Source organism: Callionymus lyra, chromosome 14 (assembly GCF_982586985.1).
Source record: "Callionymus lyra chromosome 14, fCalLyr1.hap1.1, whole genome shotgun sequence".
In the NCBI taxonomy this organism is placed as follows: Eukaryota; Metazoa; Chordata; class Actinopteri; order Syngnathiformes; family Callionymidae; genus Callionymus; species Callionymus lyra.
Genome location: NC_141831.1, coordinates 2,681,887 through 2,699,848, shown reverse-complemented (window position 1 = coordinate 2,699,848; position 17,962 = coordinate 2,681,887). Strand labels below are relative to the sequence as shown.

General features: G+C 39.5%; 1 protein-coding gene across 1 annotated transcript in view; it reads left to right on the top strand.

Moving 5' to 3' along the window:
* Positions 1-17,962, top strand: part of ttc3 (tetratricopeptide repeat domain 3) — a 47,002-nt gene that overhangs the window by 2,869 nt on the left and 26,171 nt on the right. The window contains exons 2-11 of the mRNA XM_087808063.1: positions 3,566-3,847; positions 6,533-6,985; positions 8,406-8,475; positions 12,890-12,954; positions 13,020-13,071; positions 14,548-14,689; positions 14,956-15,037; positions 15,579-15,629; positions 15,731-15,860; positions 17,536-17,621. Of these exons, the coding sequence (XP_087664189.1) occupies positions 3,566-3,847; positions 6,533-6,985; positions 8,406-8,475; positions 12,890-12,954; positions 13,020-13,071; positions 14,548-14,689; positions 14,956-15,037; positions 15,579-15,629; positions 15,731-15,860; positions 17,536-17,621 (1,413 nt within the window). The remainder of the gene's footprint in view (positions 1-3,565; positions 3,848-6,532; positions 6,986-8,405; positions 8,476-12,889; positions 12,955-13,019; positions 13,072-14,547; positions 14,690-14,955; positions 15,038-15,578; positions 15,630-15,730; positions 15,861-17,535; positions 17,622-17,962) is intronic.

The following is a 17,962-nucleotide window of genomic DNA, read 5'->3' as shown; positions in this document are numbered from 1 at the left end:
TACACTGAGATTATATCAGTACCATGTATTATAGTACACTGAGAGTATATAAGTACCATGTATTATAGTACACTGGGAGTATATCAGTACCATGTATTATAGTACACTGGGAGTATATCAGTACCATGTATTATAGTACACTGGGAGTATATCAGTACCATGTATTATAGTACACTGAGAGTATATCAGTACCATGTATTATAGTACACTGAGAGTATATCAGTACTATGTATTATAGTACACTGGAAGTATATCAGTACCATGTATTATAGGACACTGAGAGTATATCAGTACCATGTATTATAGTACACTGAGAGTATATCAGTTCTATGGAGGTATTATAGTACACTGGGAGTATATCAGTACCATGGAAGTTTCATGGTACACTAGGAGTAAATCACTACTATGTATTATAGTACACTGGGAGTATATCAGTACTATGGAAGTATTATAGTACACTGGGAGTATATCAGTAATATGGAGGTATTATAGTACACTGGGAGTATTTCAGTACCATGGAAGTATTATAGTTCACTGGGAGTATATCAGTACTATGGAAGTATATCAGTACTATGGAAGTATTATAGTACACTGGGAGTATATCAGTACTATGGAAGTATATCAGTACCATGGAAGTATAATATTACCATGGAAGTACAATAGTAACATGGAATTATATCAGTCATGCAAGTATAATAGTACACTGGGATTATATCAGTACCATGCAATTAGAATAGTACCCTTCAGAACCTTCAGAACCAGCTCTTCATGCAGTGGTTCTTCAAACACTGATGAACTTCAGAACCAGCTCTTCATGCAGTGGTTCTTCAAACACTGATGACCTTCAGAACCATCTCTTCATGCAGTGGTTCTTCAAACACTGATGACCTTCAGAACCATCTCTTCATGCAGTGGTTCTTCAAACACTGATGACCTTCAGAACCATCTCTTCATGCAGTGGTTCTTCAAACACTGATGACCTTCAGAACCAGCTCTTCATGCAGTGGTTCTTCAAACACTGATGACCTTCAGAACCATCTCTTCATGCAGTGGTTCTTCAAACAATTATGACCTTCAGAACCAGCTCTTCATGCAGTGGTTCTTCAAACACTGATGACCTTCAGAACCAGCTCTTCATGCAGTGGTTCTTCAAACACTGATGACCTTCAGAACCATCTCTTCATGCAGTGGTTATTCAAACACTGATGAACTTCAGAACCATCTCTTCATGCAGTGGTTCTTCAAACACTGATGACCTTCAGAACCATCTCTTCATGCAGTGGTTCTTCAAACACTGATGACCTTCAGAACCATCTCTACATGCAGTGGTTCTTCAAACACTGATGACCTTCAGAACCATCTCTTCATGCAGTGGTTCTTCAAACACTGATGACCGTCAGAACCATCTCTTCATGCAGTGGTTCTTCAAACACTGATGACCTTCAGAACCATCTCTTCATGCAGTGGTTCTTCAAACACTGATGACCGTCAGAACCATCTCTTCATGCAGTGGTTCTTCAAACACTGATGACCGTCAGAACCATCTCTTCATGCAGTGGTTCTTCAAACACTGATGACCTTCAGAACCAGCTCTTCATGCAGTGGTTCTTCAAACACTGATGACCTTCAGAACCATCTCTTCATGCAGTGGTTATTCAAACACTGATGAACTTCAGAACCAGCTCTTCATGCAGTGGTTCTTCAAACACTGATGACCTTCAGAACCATCTCTTCATGCAGTGGTTCTTCAAACACTGATGACCTTCAGAACCAGCTCTTCATGCAGTGGTTCTTCAAACACTGATGACCTTCAGAACCATCTCTTCATGCAGTGGTTATTCAAACACTGATGAACTTCAGAACCATCTCTTCATGCAGTGGTTCTTCAAACACTGATGAACTTCAGAACCATCTCTTCATGCAGTGGTTATTCAAACACTGATGAACTTCAGAACCATCTCTTCATGCAGTGGTTATTCAAACACTGATGACCTTCAGAACCAGCTCTTCATGCAGTGGTTCTTCAAACACTGATGACCTTCAGAACCATCTCTTCATGCAGTGGTTCTTCAAACACTGATGACCGTCAGAACCATCTCTTCATGCAGTGGTTCTTCAAACACTGATGACCTTCAGAACCATCTCTTCATGCAGTGGTTCTTCAAACACTGATGACCTTCAGAACCAGCTCTTCATGCAGTGGTTCTTCAAACACTGATGACCTTCAGAACCATCTCTTCATGCAGTGGTTCTTCAAACAGTGATGACCTTCAGAACCATCTCTTCATGCAGTGGTTCTTCAAACACTGATGACCTTCAGAACCATCTCTTCATGCAGTGGTTCTTCAAACACTGATGACCTTCAGAACCATCTCTTCATGCAGTGGTTCTTCAAACACTGATGACCTTCAGAACCAGCTCTTCATGCAGTGGTTCTTCAAACACTGATGACCGTCAGAACCATCTCTTCATGCAGTGGTTCTTCAAACAGTGATGACCTTCAGAACCATCTCTTCATGCAGTGGTTCTTCAAACACTGATGACCTTCAAAACCAGCTCTTTGTGCAGTGGTTCTCCAAACACTGATGACCGTCAGAACCATCTCTTCATGCAGTGGTTCTTCAAACACTGATGACCTTCAGAACCATCTCTTCATGCAGTGGTTCTTCAAACACTGATGACCTTCAGAACCATCTCTTCATGCAGTGGTTCTTCAAACACTGATGACCTTCAGAACCATCTCTTCATGCAGTGGTTCTTCAAACACTGATGACCTTCAGAACCAGCTCTTCATGCAGTGGTTCTTCAAACACTGATGACCTTCAGAACCAGCTCTTCATGCAGTGGTTCTTCAAACACTGATGACCTTCAGAACCAGCTCTTCATGCAGTGGTTCTTCAAACAATTATGACCTTCAGAACCAGCTCTTCATGCAGTGGTTCTTCAAACACTGATGACCTTCAAAACCAGCTCTTCGTGCAGTGGTTCTTCAAACACTGATGACCTTCAGAACCAGCTCTTCATGCAGTGGTTCTTCAAACACTGATGACCTTCAGAACCAGCTCTTCATGCAGTGGTTCTTCAAACACTGATGACCTTCAGAACCAGCTCTTCGTGCAGTGGTTCTTCAAACACTGATGACCTTCAGAACCAGCTCTTCATGCAGTGGTTCTTCAAACACTGATGACCGTCAGAACCATCTCTTCATGCAGTGGTTCTTCAAACACTGATGACCTTCAGAACCATCTCTTCATGCAGTGGTTCTTCAAACACTGATGACCTTCAGAACCATCTCTTCATGCAGTGGTTCTTCAAACACTGATGACCTTCAGAACCATCTCTTCATGCAGTGGTTCTTCAAACACTGATGACCTTCAGAACCAGCTCTTCATGCAGTGGTTCTTCAAACACTGATGACCTTCAGAACCAGCTCTTCATGCAGTGGTTCTTCAAACACTGATGACCTTCAGAACCAGCTCTTCATGCAGTGGTTCTTCAAACAATTATGACCTTCAGAACCAGCTCTTCATGCAGTGGTTCTTCAAACACTGATGTTTCTCTGCAGGTCACAGGAACACCCGACAGAAAGCTTCGTCCAAAAAAGATCTTCGGGATCATGGGCTCCTCAAGAATCGGGCGGATCATCGTGAACTACCTTCAGGTGATTCCCACCATGGTCAACGATGGAGACAGGATGGCTGAAACCACGGAGCTCTTCGACTCGCTGCTGAAGCTGGAGATGCTGGACCACTATGAGAGGATGACCATGAAGAAGAGGATGGGCACTGTCGCCCTGCAGCAGTGGCTGACAGGCGCGGCCGTGCACCTGCACATGAGGATACATCAGGTAGACTGGAGGTCAAGGTCTTCAACATGTCCTAACAACCATAATAATAATAACAAATGTATATATGAAGTAAATATTGTGTTCATTGCATACAATACACAAGTGTACATGAAATACACAAGTAGTGTTGAAAACTGTTTGATTATAGTTGAAAATTGTTGGATTATAGTTGAAAATTGTTGGATTATAGTTGAAAATTGTTGGATTATAGTTGAAAATAGTTTGATTATAGTTGAAAATTGTTTGATTATAGTTGAAAACTGTTTGATTATAGTTGAAAATTGTTGGATTATAGTTGAAAATTGTTGGATTATAGTTGAAAATTGTTGGATTATAGTTGAAAATGGTTTGATAATAGTTGAAAATAGTTTGATTATAGTTGAAAATTGTTGGATTATAGTTGAAAACTGTTTGATTATAGTTGAAAATTGTTGGATTATAGTTGAAAATTGTTGGATTATAGTTGAAAATTGTTTGATTATAGTTTAAATTGTTTGATAATAGTTGAAAATTGTTTGATTATAGTTTAAATTGTTTGATTATAGTTGAAAATTGTTTGATTATAGTTGAAAATTGTTTGATTATAGTTTAAATTGTTTGATTCTAGTTGAAAATTGTTTGATTATAGTTGAAAATTGTTTGATTACAGTTGAAAATTGTTTGATTATAGTTTAAATTGTTTGATTATAGTTGAAAATTGTTGGATTATAGTTGAAAATTGTTTGATTACAGTTGAAAATTGTTTGATTATAATTGAAAATTGTTTGATTCTAGTTGAAAATTGTTTGATTCTAGTTGAAAATTGTTTGATTATAGTTGAAAATTGTTGGATTATAGTTGAAAATTGTTTGATTATAGTTAAAAATTGTTTGATTACAGTTGAAAATTGTTGGATTATAGTTGAAAATTGTTTGATTACAGTTGAAAATTGTTTGATTACAGTTGAAAATTGTTGGATTATAGTTGAAAATTGTTTGATTACAGTTGAAAATTGTTGGATTATAGTTGAAAATTGTTTGATTCTAGTTGAAAATTGTTAGATTATAGTTGAAAATTGTTGGATTATAGTTGAAAATTGTTTGATTATAGTTAAAAATTGTTTGATTACAGTTGAAAATTGTTGGATTATAGTTGAAAATTGTTTGATTCTAGTTGAAAATTGTTTGATTACAGTTGAAAATTGTTTGATTACAGTTGAAAATTGTTTGATTATAGTTTAAATTGTTTGATTATAGTTGAAAATTGTTGGATTATAGTTGAAAATTGTTTGATTATAGTTGAAAATTGTTTGATTATAATTGAAAATTGTTTGATTCTAGTTGAAAATTGTTTGATTCTAGTTGAAAATTGTTTGATTATAGTTGAAAATTGTTTGATTATAGTTAAAAATTGTTTGATTACAGTTGAAAATTGTTTGATTATAGTTGAAAATTGTTTGATTACAGTTGAAAATTGTTGGATTATAGTTGAAAATTGTTTGATTCTAGTTGAAAATTGTTTGATTACAGTTGAAAATTGTTTGATTATAGTTAAAAATTGTTTGATTACAGTTGAAAATTGTTGGATTATAGTTGAAAATTGTTTGATTCTAGTTGAAAATTGTTTGATTACAGTTGAAAATAGTTTGATTATAGTTGAAAATTGTTTGATTCTAGTTGAAAATTGTTTGATTATAGTTGAAAATTGTTTGATTATAGTTGAAAATTGTTTGATTATAGTTAAAAATTGTTTGATTACAGTTGAAAATTGTTGGATTATAGTTGAAAATTGTTTGATTACAGTTGAAAATTGTTGTATTATAGTTGAAAATTGTTTGATTCTAGTTGAAAATTGTTTGATTATAGTTGAAAATTGTTTGATTATAGTTAAAAATTGTTTGATTACAGTTGAAAATTGTTGGATTATAGTTGAAAATTGTTTGATTATAGTTAAAAATTGTTTGATTACAGTTGAAAATTGTTGGATTATAGTTGAAAATTGTTTGATTCTAGTTGAAAATTGTTTGATTATAGTTGAAAATTGTTTGATTATAGTTGAAAATTGTTTGATTATAGTTAAAAATTGTTTGATTACAGTTGAAAATTGTTGGATTATAGTTGAAAATTGTTTGATTACAGTTGAAAATTGTTGGATTATAGTTGAAAATTGTTTGATTCTAGTTGAAAATTGTTTGATTATAGTTGAAAATTGTTTGATTATAGTTAAAAATTGTTTGATTACAGTTGAAAATTGTTTGATTATAGTTGAAAATTGTTTGATTATAGTTAAAAATTGTTTGATTACAGTTGAAAATTGTTGGATTATAGTTGAAAATTGTTTGATTATAGTTGAATATTGTTTGATTATAGTTGAAAATTGTTTGATTATAGTTTAAATTGTTTGATTATAGTTGAATATTGTTTGATTACAGTTGAAAATTGTTGGATTATAGTTGAAAATTGTTTGATTATAGTTGAATATTGTTTGATTACAGTTGAAAATTGTTTGATTACAGTTGAAAATTGTTTGATTATAGTTGAAAATTGTTTGATTACAGTTGAAAATTGTTTGATTACAGTTGAAAATGTGTTCCTGCCTTCAGTTGACACTGATTTTCTTCTATATATTACTATCTTATTTTCTTGTTTTAACACCACAAGGTCATGTTTGTTTCATGTTGTTTGTTTTTCTTTGTTCATCTTTCAGGTCCGAATGCACTCGGTACCGGTGGGTTCAGCCGAGGCGCTGCGTCTGTCGTACAGGACCGGGTTTGGGAACCTGGTCCAGCGCTACACCAGCTACCTTCGAAGAACCCTCAGAGAGAGTCCGGCTCAGAGACCGTCACACTTTGAATCGAGTGAGTCGCTCAACAAGTCTCGAGTCAGTGTCGTCGACGGGTCCTTCAGAACCGGTGGAACCACATGGGTGTCGGATCAGTCAGGACCGAACCCTCTACTTGAGAACAGGATCATGGGTGCGGTGACGGTTGAACCAGGTAGAAACGTGAGTCACATGGTTCATCATCGCCAGTGTGAGTCGCCCATCATTGAGCAGGCGCTGGTGACCCGGATCATCAACGCTCAGGACCTGGACTTCTTCCTGGACCAGGAGACCATCTTCAAGGGTCTGCTCAGGCAGAGCGACCACTTTGAGCTGAAGGTCAACTAGGACTTGAACTTGACTGGAACCTTCATGTTCTGGTAGTAGAACATGTTCTGATAGTAGAACATGTTCTACTACCAGAACATGTTCTGATAGTAGATCATGTTCTGATAGTAGAACATGTTCTGGTAGTAGAACATGTTCTACTATCAGAACATGTTCTACTATCAGAACATGTTCTGATGGTAGAACATGATCTGATAGTAGAACATGATCTGATAGTAGAACATGTTCCGATGGTAGAACATGTTCTGATAGTAGAACATGTTCTGATAGTAGAACATGTTCCGATGGTAGAACATGTTCTGATAGTAGAACATGTTCTGATAGTAGAACATGAACTGATAGTAGAACATGTTCCGATGGTAGAACATGTTCTGATAGTAGAACATGAACTGATAGTAGAACATGTTCCGATGGTAGAACATGTTCTGATAGTAGAACATGTTCTGGTAGTAGAACATGTTCTGATAGTAGAACATGTTCTGATAGTATATCATGTTCTGATAGTAGAACATGATCTGATAGTAGAACATGTTCTGATAGTAGAACATGTTCTGGTAGTAGAACATGTTCTGATAGTAGAACATGTTCTGATAGTAGATCATGTTCTGATAGTAGAACATGATCTGATAGTAGAACATGTTCCGATGGTAGAACATGTTCTGATAGTAGAACATGATCTGATAGTACAACATGTTCTGATAGTAGAACATGTTCTGATAGTACAACATGTTCTGATAGTAGAACATGTTTTGATGGTAGAATATGTTCTGATAGTAGAAAATGTTCTGATAGTAGATCATCCTCACGTCCATCTTTACTTCCATAATACACCATTTGAAGGTTTGCGGGCCGAGACTGGCCGCCAAGTCATGTTAGCTGGTCCACCACATCTTCATTTACTTTCCTTACAATACAAACTACATTAAAAACATCACACTCATGATTACTGTGTTCAAGATAATATATTATATATAGAAAATATATGAATAAATGAAATTATAATAATATTTGTTTATTGTTTTTTTGTTCTTCACAACAGTTTCAGTGGTTTTTAAACAATTGTTCACTTTGAGTCAAACACAATTTTCAACTACAATCAAACCATTTTCATCTAAAATCAAACCATTTTTTAACAATAAAAAACAATTTTCAAATATAATCAAACAATTTTCAAATATAATCAAACAATTTTCATCTAAAATCAAACCATTTTCAACTATAATCAAAATATTTAAATTATAATCAAAACATTGAACTATAATCAATGTTGAATGTTAATAAAAGTATATTTTATATACATAACTTTCATTTCTCGTTAAACTAAAGTCATTTACTGAAACCAACCTGAAACTTCGCGCCAGCGTTGGGCGTGCCGTGATGACGTCACATGTGCGCCAGCCTGTGACGCGGATGTAAAGCTCAGAAACTTCTCTCACCGTCGTTCCTTGAATCTTCAGCTCACCTGGATGGTAGAACAACAGGTGAGTGTTCGAGCAGCACACACGATGACGTCACTCTTCTGTTGAACACAATTTTAAAAACGGTTTGTGTATTTCTCTGTGTGGTTGGTTTCGTGTTGTGAGGAAACGAAACACGGTTGTGTTGATGCAACACAACCGTGTAGTTGTCGTTCATTCGTGTTCGTGACTCAACACGAGGGGATCTGACGTGATGTGAGGAAGTGTTCGGTGGCAGAAGATCAACCGAGAAACAACTGAGAAACACGAGCTAACTTAGCTAACTAGCAACTTGCTAACATGTTTGTGTGTTTGTGTGTTTGTCCCCACAAACACACAAACATGTTAGCAACATTATGACGTCACGTCAGATCTTCTCCTCACTGAGGGTCGACAAGCGCTTGTGACCCTGGTCTGGAAAAGCGCTTTACAAATATAAATGACTTCCTGATAGTCTAGTACTACTAGTATTACTAGTCAACACCTGGGCCATGTTAATCCAGTGGTAGCAACTGTGTGTCAGCGTTTAACTCTTTACTGATCAAAAGCTCCATGTCTTCCATGTCTTCGAACAAATGAAGTGTAAACACACCTGAGCTTAGATGATTTTATTGACCTGCTTTACTTGTCAAGCCACAGTTTAAAGGTCGGACTTTGGATTGTGATGAGATTAGATAAACTTTTTATTACTAGTAATGTGTACAAGAGATGTTTCGTCCTCGACTCAAGAACGAGTCACAACGTTGCTGTTTCAAAACCCTCGGCAAGGACGTGAGCAAATATCACGCGAGAGACTTAAGATAAGAAAATGTATATATTTATCCCACAGTGAGGAGAGAACATCATTACAGCTCAGTTTACACATAAAATAAAAATGGACTGAAGAAGGTGCAAACCACAACAGTCTATGCAACGTACTATAAGACGGTCAATACGACGGTCTGTAAGACGGTCTGTAAGACGGTCTGTAAGACGGTCTGTTAGACGGTCTGTTAGACGGTCTGTAAGACGGTCTGTAAGACGGTCTGTAAGACGGTCTGTAAGACGGTCTGTAAGACGGTCTGTAAGACGGTCTGTAAGACGGTCTGTAAGACGGTCTGTACGACGGTCTGTAAGACGGTCTGTAAGACGGTCTGTACGACGGTCTGTAAGACGGTCTGTAAGACGGTCTGTAAGACGGTCTGTAAGACGGTCTGTACGACGGTCTGTACGACGGTCTGTAAGACGGTCTGTAAGACGGTCTGTAAGACGGTCTGTACGACGGTCTGTACGACGGTCTGTACGATGGTCTGTACAGTGGTCTGTACAGTGGTCTGTACAGCTGTTTATAAAACTCTATAAAACGGTCTGTACGATGGTCTGTACAGTGGTCTGTACAGCTGTTTATAAAACTCTATAAAACGGTCTACACAGCGTTCTGTACAGAGGTCTATACACAACAGTCTATACAACAGTCTATATATATATATACAACAGTGTATACGACGGCCTAAACACTGCGGCCTATACAAGGCAGTCTACACGTGGAGGTCTATACATGGTGGTCTATACTCCCACGGTCTATACAATGACGATAGCATTATTATGTGGTGGACCACAGGACGTGTTGAGTTAAAGTTAATATCGACCTGAAAAGCTTGTGTTGCCAGCAGGAGCCACGCCCGGTATTTACGTGACTCACAGAGAACAATCTGGTCTGAGGGTGAAGCGTCATCCTCGCATTGTTCGCTTTGACATTTGATTCTTTTAATGAACGTCCTTTTATCTTTAACTTTATTGACCCGACATACAGCGGTCTATGCAACGGTCTATGCAGCGGTCTATGCAGCAGTCTATACAGCGATCTATACAGAGGTCTATACAACAGTCTATACAGCAGTCTATACAGCAGTCCATACAGAAGTCTATACAGCAGTATATACAGCAGTCTATACAACAGTCTATACAGCGGTCTATACAACGGTCTATACAGCGGTCTATACAGCGATCTATACAGAGGTCCATACAACAGTCTATACAACAGTCTATACAGCAATCTATACAGCGGTCTATACAACGGTCTATACAACAGTCTATACAGCGGTCTATACAGCGGTCTATACAGCGGTCTATACAGCAGTCTATACAGCAGTCTATACAGCAGTCTATACAGCAGTCTATACAGCGGTCTATACAACGGTCTATACAGCGGTCTATACAGCGATCTATACAGAGGTCCATACAACAGTCTATACAACAGTCTATACAACAGTCTATACAGCGGTCTATACAACGGTCTATACAGCGGTCTATACAGCGATCTATACAGAGGTCCATACAACAGTCTATACAGCAGTCTATACAACAGTCTATACAGCGGTCTATACAACGGTCTATACAGCGGTCTATACAGCGATCTATACAGAGGTCTATACAACAGTCTATACAGCAATCTATACAGCAGTCTATACAGCGGTCTATACAACGGTCTATACAACAGTCTATACAGCGGTCTATACAGCGGTCTATACAGCGGTCTATACAGCAGTCTATACAGCAGTCTATACAGCAGTCTATACAGCAGTCTATACAGCAGTCTATACAGCAGTCTATACAGCAGTCTATGCAACGGTCCATACAACAGTCTATACAGCAGTCTATACAGCAGTCTATACAACAGTCTATACAGCAGTCTATACAACAGTCTATACAGCAGTCTATACAGAGGTCTATACAACAGTCTATACAGCAGTCTATACAGCAGTCTATACAGCAGTCTATACAGCAGTCTATACAGCGGTCTATGCAACGGTCCATACAGCAGTCTATACAACGGTCCATACAGCAGTCTATACAACAGTCTATACAGCAGTCTATACAACAGTCTATACAGCGGTCTATGCAACGGTCCATACAGCAGTCTATACAGCAGTCTATACAACAGTCTATACAGCAGTCTATACAGCAGTCTATACAGCAGTCTATACAGCAGTCTATACAGCAGTCTATACAGCAGTCTATACAGCGGTCTATACAGAGGTCTGTACAGCGTTATGTTTGTCATATTATGTTTGCCCGGAAATAACGGAAGAAAATAGAAATTCAAGATATTCCTAATAGTTTTCCGTCGGGTCAGGAATCTGATGCTTAGACTCGCTTGAAGAATTAAATCCGAGCTGGATTCAAGTCTCACTCGTAAACTACAGTTTACACTCTTTTTTTCTTCTGAAGCACAGAAGAGATTTATGGGTCGACTTGATTTGTCCTGGAGGTCAGAGGTCATGTTTACTCCTCCAGAGGTTCTTGACATCCTTGCATTCCTTTCTCACACCAGCAGGAATGAAACCATTAGATTATATGTTTAAGTTCATTTTATAAACGCACTTGAGTTCAAACCTTCCCATCAATTGTTTTTAGTTATAATTAAAAATACCAGATGTTTTGGCCTTAAAAATATATATATATTTAACGATAAAAAATCCTTGTTATTTTCTAATATATTCAGTAATGCATACATTAAAATTACAATACTGGTATTTATTATTTATTGTCTTTTTTTTTTTCAGTGGACATGAATCTGCCCACAGCGCCACCATCTGTTCCTTTCCTTCAACTCAGAAATATCTGTAAACTTAGGAAAACGATGTTACAACACGATCTTCCTCTTATGATCCATGTGTTTGTGTCGTTTACACTATTGTAACAGTTTATTTAGTGTCTAAACCAGAAGGATCTTCTCGCCTGCAGTGCATACAAAACGCTCTAGTAGAAGAACTCACATTTCTCCTTCAAACTCTTCACTGGCTGCTCTAGTAGAAGAACTCACATTTCTCCTTCAAACTCTTCACTGGCTGCTCTAGTAGAAGAACTCACATTTCTCCTTCAAACTCTTCACTGGCTTTTTTATTTGTGCTTTTTTTCCCCGATTTTCTGAGACTCCTGTGTTTGTCTTATGTGTCTTGATCTTTTAAAGTATATATTTTAACTGTTTATTGTTTTGTTTGTTAAAGCGCTTTTTGACCCTGGTCTGGAAAGATCTTTACAAATAACTTTTACTTACTTTGAACCGTCCATCTTCACCCGTTTGTACGTATTTTTCAAAGTCCAAGACTAGGAAGAGACTGAAAGACTTTGTTTTTAGTCAGTTAGTTGTCGTTATTCAATTATAATCACAAGCTTCATAACAATGGTCGTTTGTTTTGTTCATTATGATTCTCTTTGGACAAGCGGGGAAACAAACCGTCACATGAATCCATGGTTGTTAACGATTGGTTCCTGGTTGAAGGAGCTCTTGAGGAAGATGATGGAATATGTTCACGAACATGTTTGTACATCTCACTGCTCGGGGGACAAAATGAATCACATCCTCATCTGACGTGGAACGATCACATTTCTTCTTTTACTCAAGTGTCAAATTCATGTGTATTTAAACGTCTTCATGTCTTGTGTCCTCGGTCAGACTCGAGGAAGATGCCACGCATGCAGCACACGGTCGCCGCCTCCAAAAGACACAGCATTGACACCGTAAGAGATTCTAACACTTGAAGCTTGATTTCTTTTGTTGTTAACGAAAATGCTTCCGTTTTCAGGAGCAGTCGTCCGCCGTCCAGGGCTTCGTGTCTCTCTGCGTTCAGGATCAAGGTGAGTCTCCTGGAGGTGAAGCTGTGGAGATGAACGAGATGTTTTCACGGGTTCATCACATTCTACTACGGCTGCACGATAAATTGAAAAAATATCGGTATCGCGATATTTGCACGTGTGATATGCATATGAAAAACGTGCGATCATTTATCATTTTTTCAATCTGTAAATTTGTCAATTTGTACTTCTATGTCTCGTTGTCGCTCACGTCTCCGTCCGTCTGTGAACTGAACTATGGCGACGCGTCTTGTCTCAGTATATACACAGAAGTACTTGTGATCCAGTCACTCGTCTCTTTCAACCTCCTTTCTTAAAGCAACATATTGTAAGAACTTTTCATCTCGTCTCAGTTGTTTTCTTGTAAGATCGTGAACTTTGAAACAAACCTGTCCGTCTTCACCGTATGCTAACGAGTCATTTATACAGTGTAATGTTGGCGTCTTCACTGTATGCTAACGAGTCATTTATACAGTGTAATGTTGGCGTCTTCACTGTATGCTAACGAGCTAAGTTGTTAGCGTCATTTATACAGTGTTATGTGTCCGTCTTCACCGTATGCTAACGAGCTAAGTTGTTAGCGTCATTTATAAAGTGTTATGTGTCCGTCTTCACCGTATGCTAACGAGCTAAGTTGTTAGCGTCATTTATAAAGTGTTATGTGTCCGTCTTCACCGTATGCTAACGAGTCATTTATACAGTGTAATGTTGGCGTCTTCACTGTATGCTAACGAGCTAAGTTGTTAGCGTCATTTATAAAGTGTTATGTGTCCGTCTTCACCGTATGCTAACGAGCTAAGTTGTTAGCGTCATTTATAAAGTGTTATGTGTCCGTCTTCACCGTATGCTAACGAGTCATTTATACAGTCTAATGTTGGCGTCTTCACTGTATGCTAACGAGCTAAGTTGTTAGGGTCATTTATAAAGTGTTATGTGTCCGTCTTCACCGTATGCTAACGAGTCATTTATACAGTCTAATGTTGGCGTCTTCACTGTATGCTAACGAGCTAAGTTCTTAGCGTCATCTATAAAGTGTTATGTGTGCGTGTACAAGGATTTATTATTGATTTGATGATATCACGACGCGCCGGCGGCTCCTCTCTGATGTCGCTCAGTTTGGCGGGAAACCTATGCAAGTCCGCGAGACTGAGCGTTATAAGAGATATTTTTCTACCATCACGTCTGCACCGAAGCGTTGAAATAAACGAAAGGGAAATATCGCATTATTCCTTCTTTAAACCCTCGGACCTTCACTACAGTACTCACGTCTACATTTTTAGATGAAAGTAAATAATATCGCATTAATATCGATATCGCAAGTCAAGACACCAATATTAAATATCGCACATAACACAACGCTTTACTTGGTCATTCTTTCTTCACAAGGACGCCTTAAACAAAACGCATCCTTCTCTTAAAACACGTTGATCGTTTCTTCACCGTCCATCTTTACGTTGAACTTCTTTGTGTTTCTTTCAGAGGAATATTTCCCTTTCTGGAACCAGATCAACCCGGTGCTCAAACTGGAAGCCGGACGTCGTTGGGGAGTGTATTTTTACTTCCTTCCCATCTTCTTCAACAGTCCAGAGGACATCCCAGCAAAATCTCTTTCCAAATATGTGTAAGAAGAAGTGAAGGATGATTGAAGTGCATTACAGACGCGTCTGTAGAAACATTTGATGCTATAGTTGGACTTAAACATTGAGTACATGATGCACTCGATGCAAGTCAGTGAACACATGATGTTGACGTGACGCTAGAAAAAAACTGTCCGTCTTAAGTCCTGGTAAACGAGGAACTATTATCAATACTTTTCACACAATTTCAAGGACTAGAACTGTTAACTTCACTAAAACCTCTTTTTTTTTCTCAATGCTTGTTTTTCAGTGAACATCACGGTAATTGTGAGGATAACCTTCTCGACATGGACCTAACAGAAGCTCTCTTACGAGGGTTGGCAGCTGGGACGGTAGGTTTTTATTTAGAAAAATGAATCGCTTTTTATCGCATGTTTTGTTCCTTGAAGTAAGTTTAGTGTCGATTGTTGTTCAAGCAGCTCTTTGTTCTATCAATCTATGGCTGTTCTTTAAGAGGAACCTACGATTATTGTAACGTTTCAACTGTAATCTAACAATTCAACTACTATCCAACCATTTTCAACTATAATCAAACAATTTTCAACTATAATCAAACAATTTTCAACTATAATCAAACAATTTTCAACTGTAATCAAACAATTTTCAACTATAATCCAACAATTTTCAACTATAATCAAACAATTTTCAACTATAATCAAACAATTTTCTACTAAAATCCAACAATATTCCTTAATGACATCCCTCATGTTAATTGTATTCCTGTAAATAATGATTTACTCATTTTCTGAGGTTGTTTTTCATTTTATTTCCATTTGTTCTTTTTTCAATGATGTTTCAAATCACTCAATATTTTTGAAACATGTTTACATTCTTGAATCTTCTGCTCACTAAGAGTGTTTTTCTTCATTCCAGCTGAAGATGGAAGGAACTAGATTAATCTTTGCTTTAAGTAAACTGTACAAGGTGCGTGGACTTGACATTACAAATCATAACTGTAACGTTTGTTCACATCAAAGCTTTGCATAGAAAAAAACGACACCTTCTTCTCGACTTCCTCCCTTCAGGCTCCCCGACCAGATCTGGCAGAGATTTGCCGGTTTCTGGAAGAAAGCGAAGGACCTTATGTGGTCTCGCTGCTCCAACAACTTGGGGATGAGAGAGCCTTCAAAGTCGTCAACCATGTTTTTGCATCTTGTAAGAAACGACCTTTGAGTGCGACGCACATCTCACCCCCGCAACATCCCTCCTGACCTTTGTGACATCCCTCCTGACCTTTGTGACGTCCCTCCTGACCTTTGTGACGTCCCTCCTGACCTTTGTGACATCCCTCCTGACCTTTGTGACGTCCCTCCTGACCTTTGTGACATCCCTCCTGACCTTTGTGACATCCCTCCTGACCTTTGTGACATCCCTCCTGACCTTTGTGACATCCCTCCTGACCTGTGTGACATCCCTCCTGACCTGTGTGACATCCCTCCTGACCTGTGTGACGTCCCTCCTGACCTGTGTGACATCCCTCCTGACCTTTGTGACATCCCTCCTGACCTTTGTGACATCCCTCCTGACCTTTGTGACATCCCTCCTGACCTTTGTGACATCCCTCCTGACCTTTGTGACGTCCCTCCTGACCTGTGTGACATCCCTCCTGACCTGTGTGACGTCCCTCCTGACCTTTGTGACATCCCTCCTGACCTTTGTGACATCCCTCCTGACCTGTGTGACATCCCTCCTGACCTGTGTGACATCCCTCCTGACCTGTGTGACATCCCTCCTGACCTTTGTGACATCCCTCCTGACCTGTGTGACATCCCTCCTGACCTGTGTGACGTCCCTCCTGACCTGTGTGACATCCCTCCTGACCTGTGTGACATCCCTCCTGACCTGTGTGACATCCCTCCTGACCTGTGTGACGTCCCTCCTGACCTGTGTGACGTCCCTCCTGACCTTTGTGACGTCCCTCCTGACCTGTGTGACATCCCTCCTGACCTGTGTGACGTCCCTCCTGACCTGTGTGACGTCCCTCCTGACCTTTGTGACGTCCCTCCTGACCTTTGTGACGTCCCTCCTGACCTTTGTGACGTCCCTCCTGACCTTTGTGACGTCCCTCCTGACCTGTGTGACGTCCCTCCTGACCTTTGTGACATCCCTCCTGACCTTTGTGACATCCCTCCTGACCTGTGTGACATCCCTCCTGACCTGTGTGACATCCCTCCTGACCTTTGTGACATCCCTCCTGACCTGTGTGACATCCCTCCTGACCTGTGTGACGTCCCTCCTGACCTGTGTGACATCCCTCCTGACCTGTGTGACGTCCCTCCTGACCTGTGTGACGTCCCTCCTGACCTTTGTGACGTCCCTCCTGACCTGTGTGACATCCCTCCTGACCTGTGTGACGTCCCTCCTGACCTGTGTGACGTCCCTCCTGACCTTTGTGACGTCCCTCCTGACCTTTGTGACGTCCCTCCTGACCTTTGTGACGTCCCTCCTGACCTTTGTGACGTCCCTCCTGACCTGTGTGACATCCCTCCTGACCTTTGTGACGTCCCTCCTGACCTGTGTGACGTCCCTCCTGACCTGTGTGACGTCCCTCCTGACCTGTGTGACGTCCCTCCTGACCTTTGTGACGTCCCTCCTGACCTGTGTGACGTCCCTCCTGACCTGTGTGACGTCCCTCCTGACCTGTGTGACGTCCCTCCTGACCTGTGTGACGTCCCTCCTGACCTGTGTGACGTCCCTCCTGACCTGTGTGACGTCCCTCCTGACCTGTGTGACGTCCCTCCTGACCTGTGTGACGTCCCTCCTGACCTGTGTGACGTCCCTCCTGACCTTTGTGACATCCGACCTTCACTCGTGTTTCTTCTCCCTCCAGATGTTCGATTCATCATCCAAATGGTGGAGAACGTGCAGCTCACGCTGGAAAAAATGAAGTACGGACATCGTCCTCCTGAAGCTGAAGTAAGAACTTGTTCAGAGACTAAACTGCAACGTCACGTGTGTCTTATGAAAACACCTGGAACTGGTTGAACCAGCCATAACGACTGAACACAGGGCGTGATGTTTGAAGACGAAACTATTATTGTTTGAGGAAAATCGCACTTGAAACTATAAAGTGAAGGAGAATTAAAATGTTGATCCAGGAATATATAAATATTATATGAAAACTGATTAATGTTAATTAAAGTGGTCATTTCTTTAAAAGAAAAATAAAAGGAGCAGCAGTTTAAACGGAGATTAAGATAAGATAAAAGAGATAAAACAAGATTTTCAACGGGTTTCTTCTTGTTTAATTGACTCTA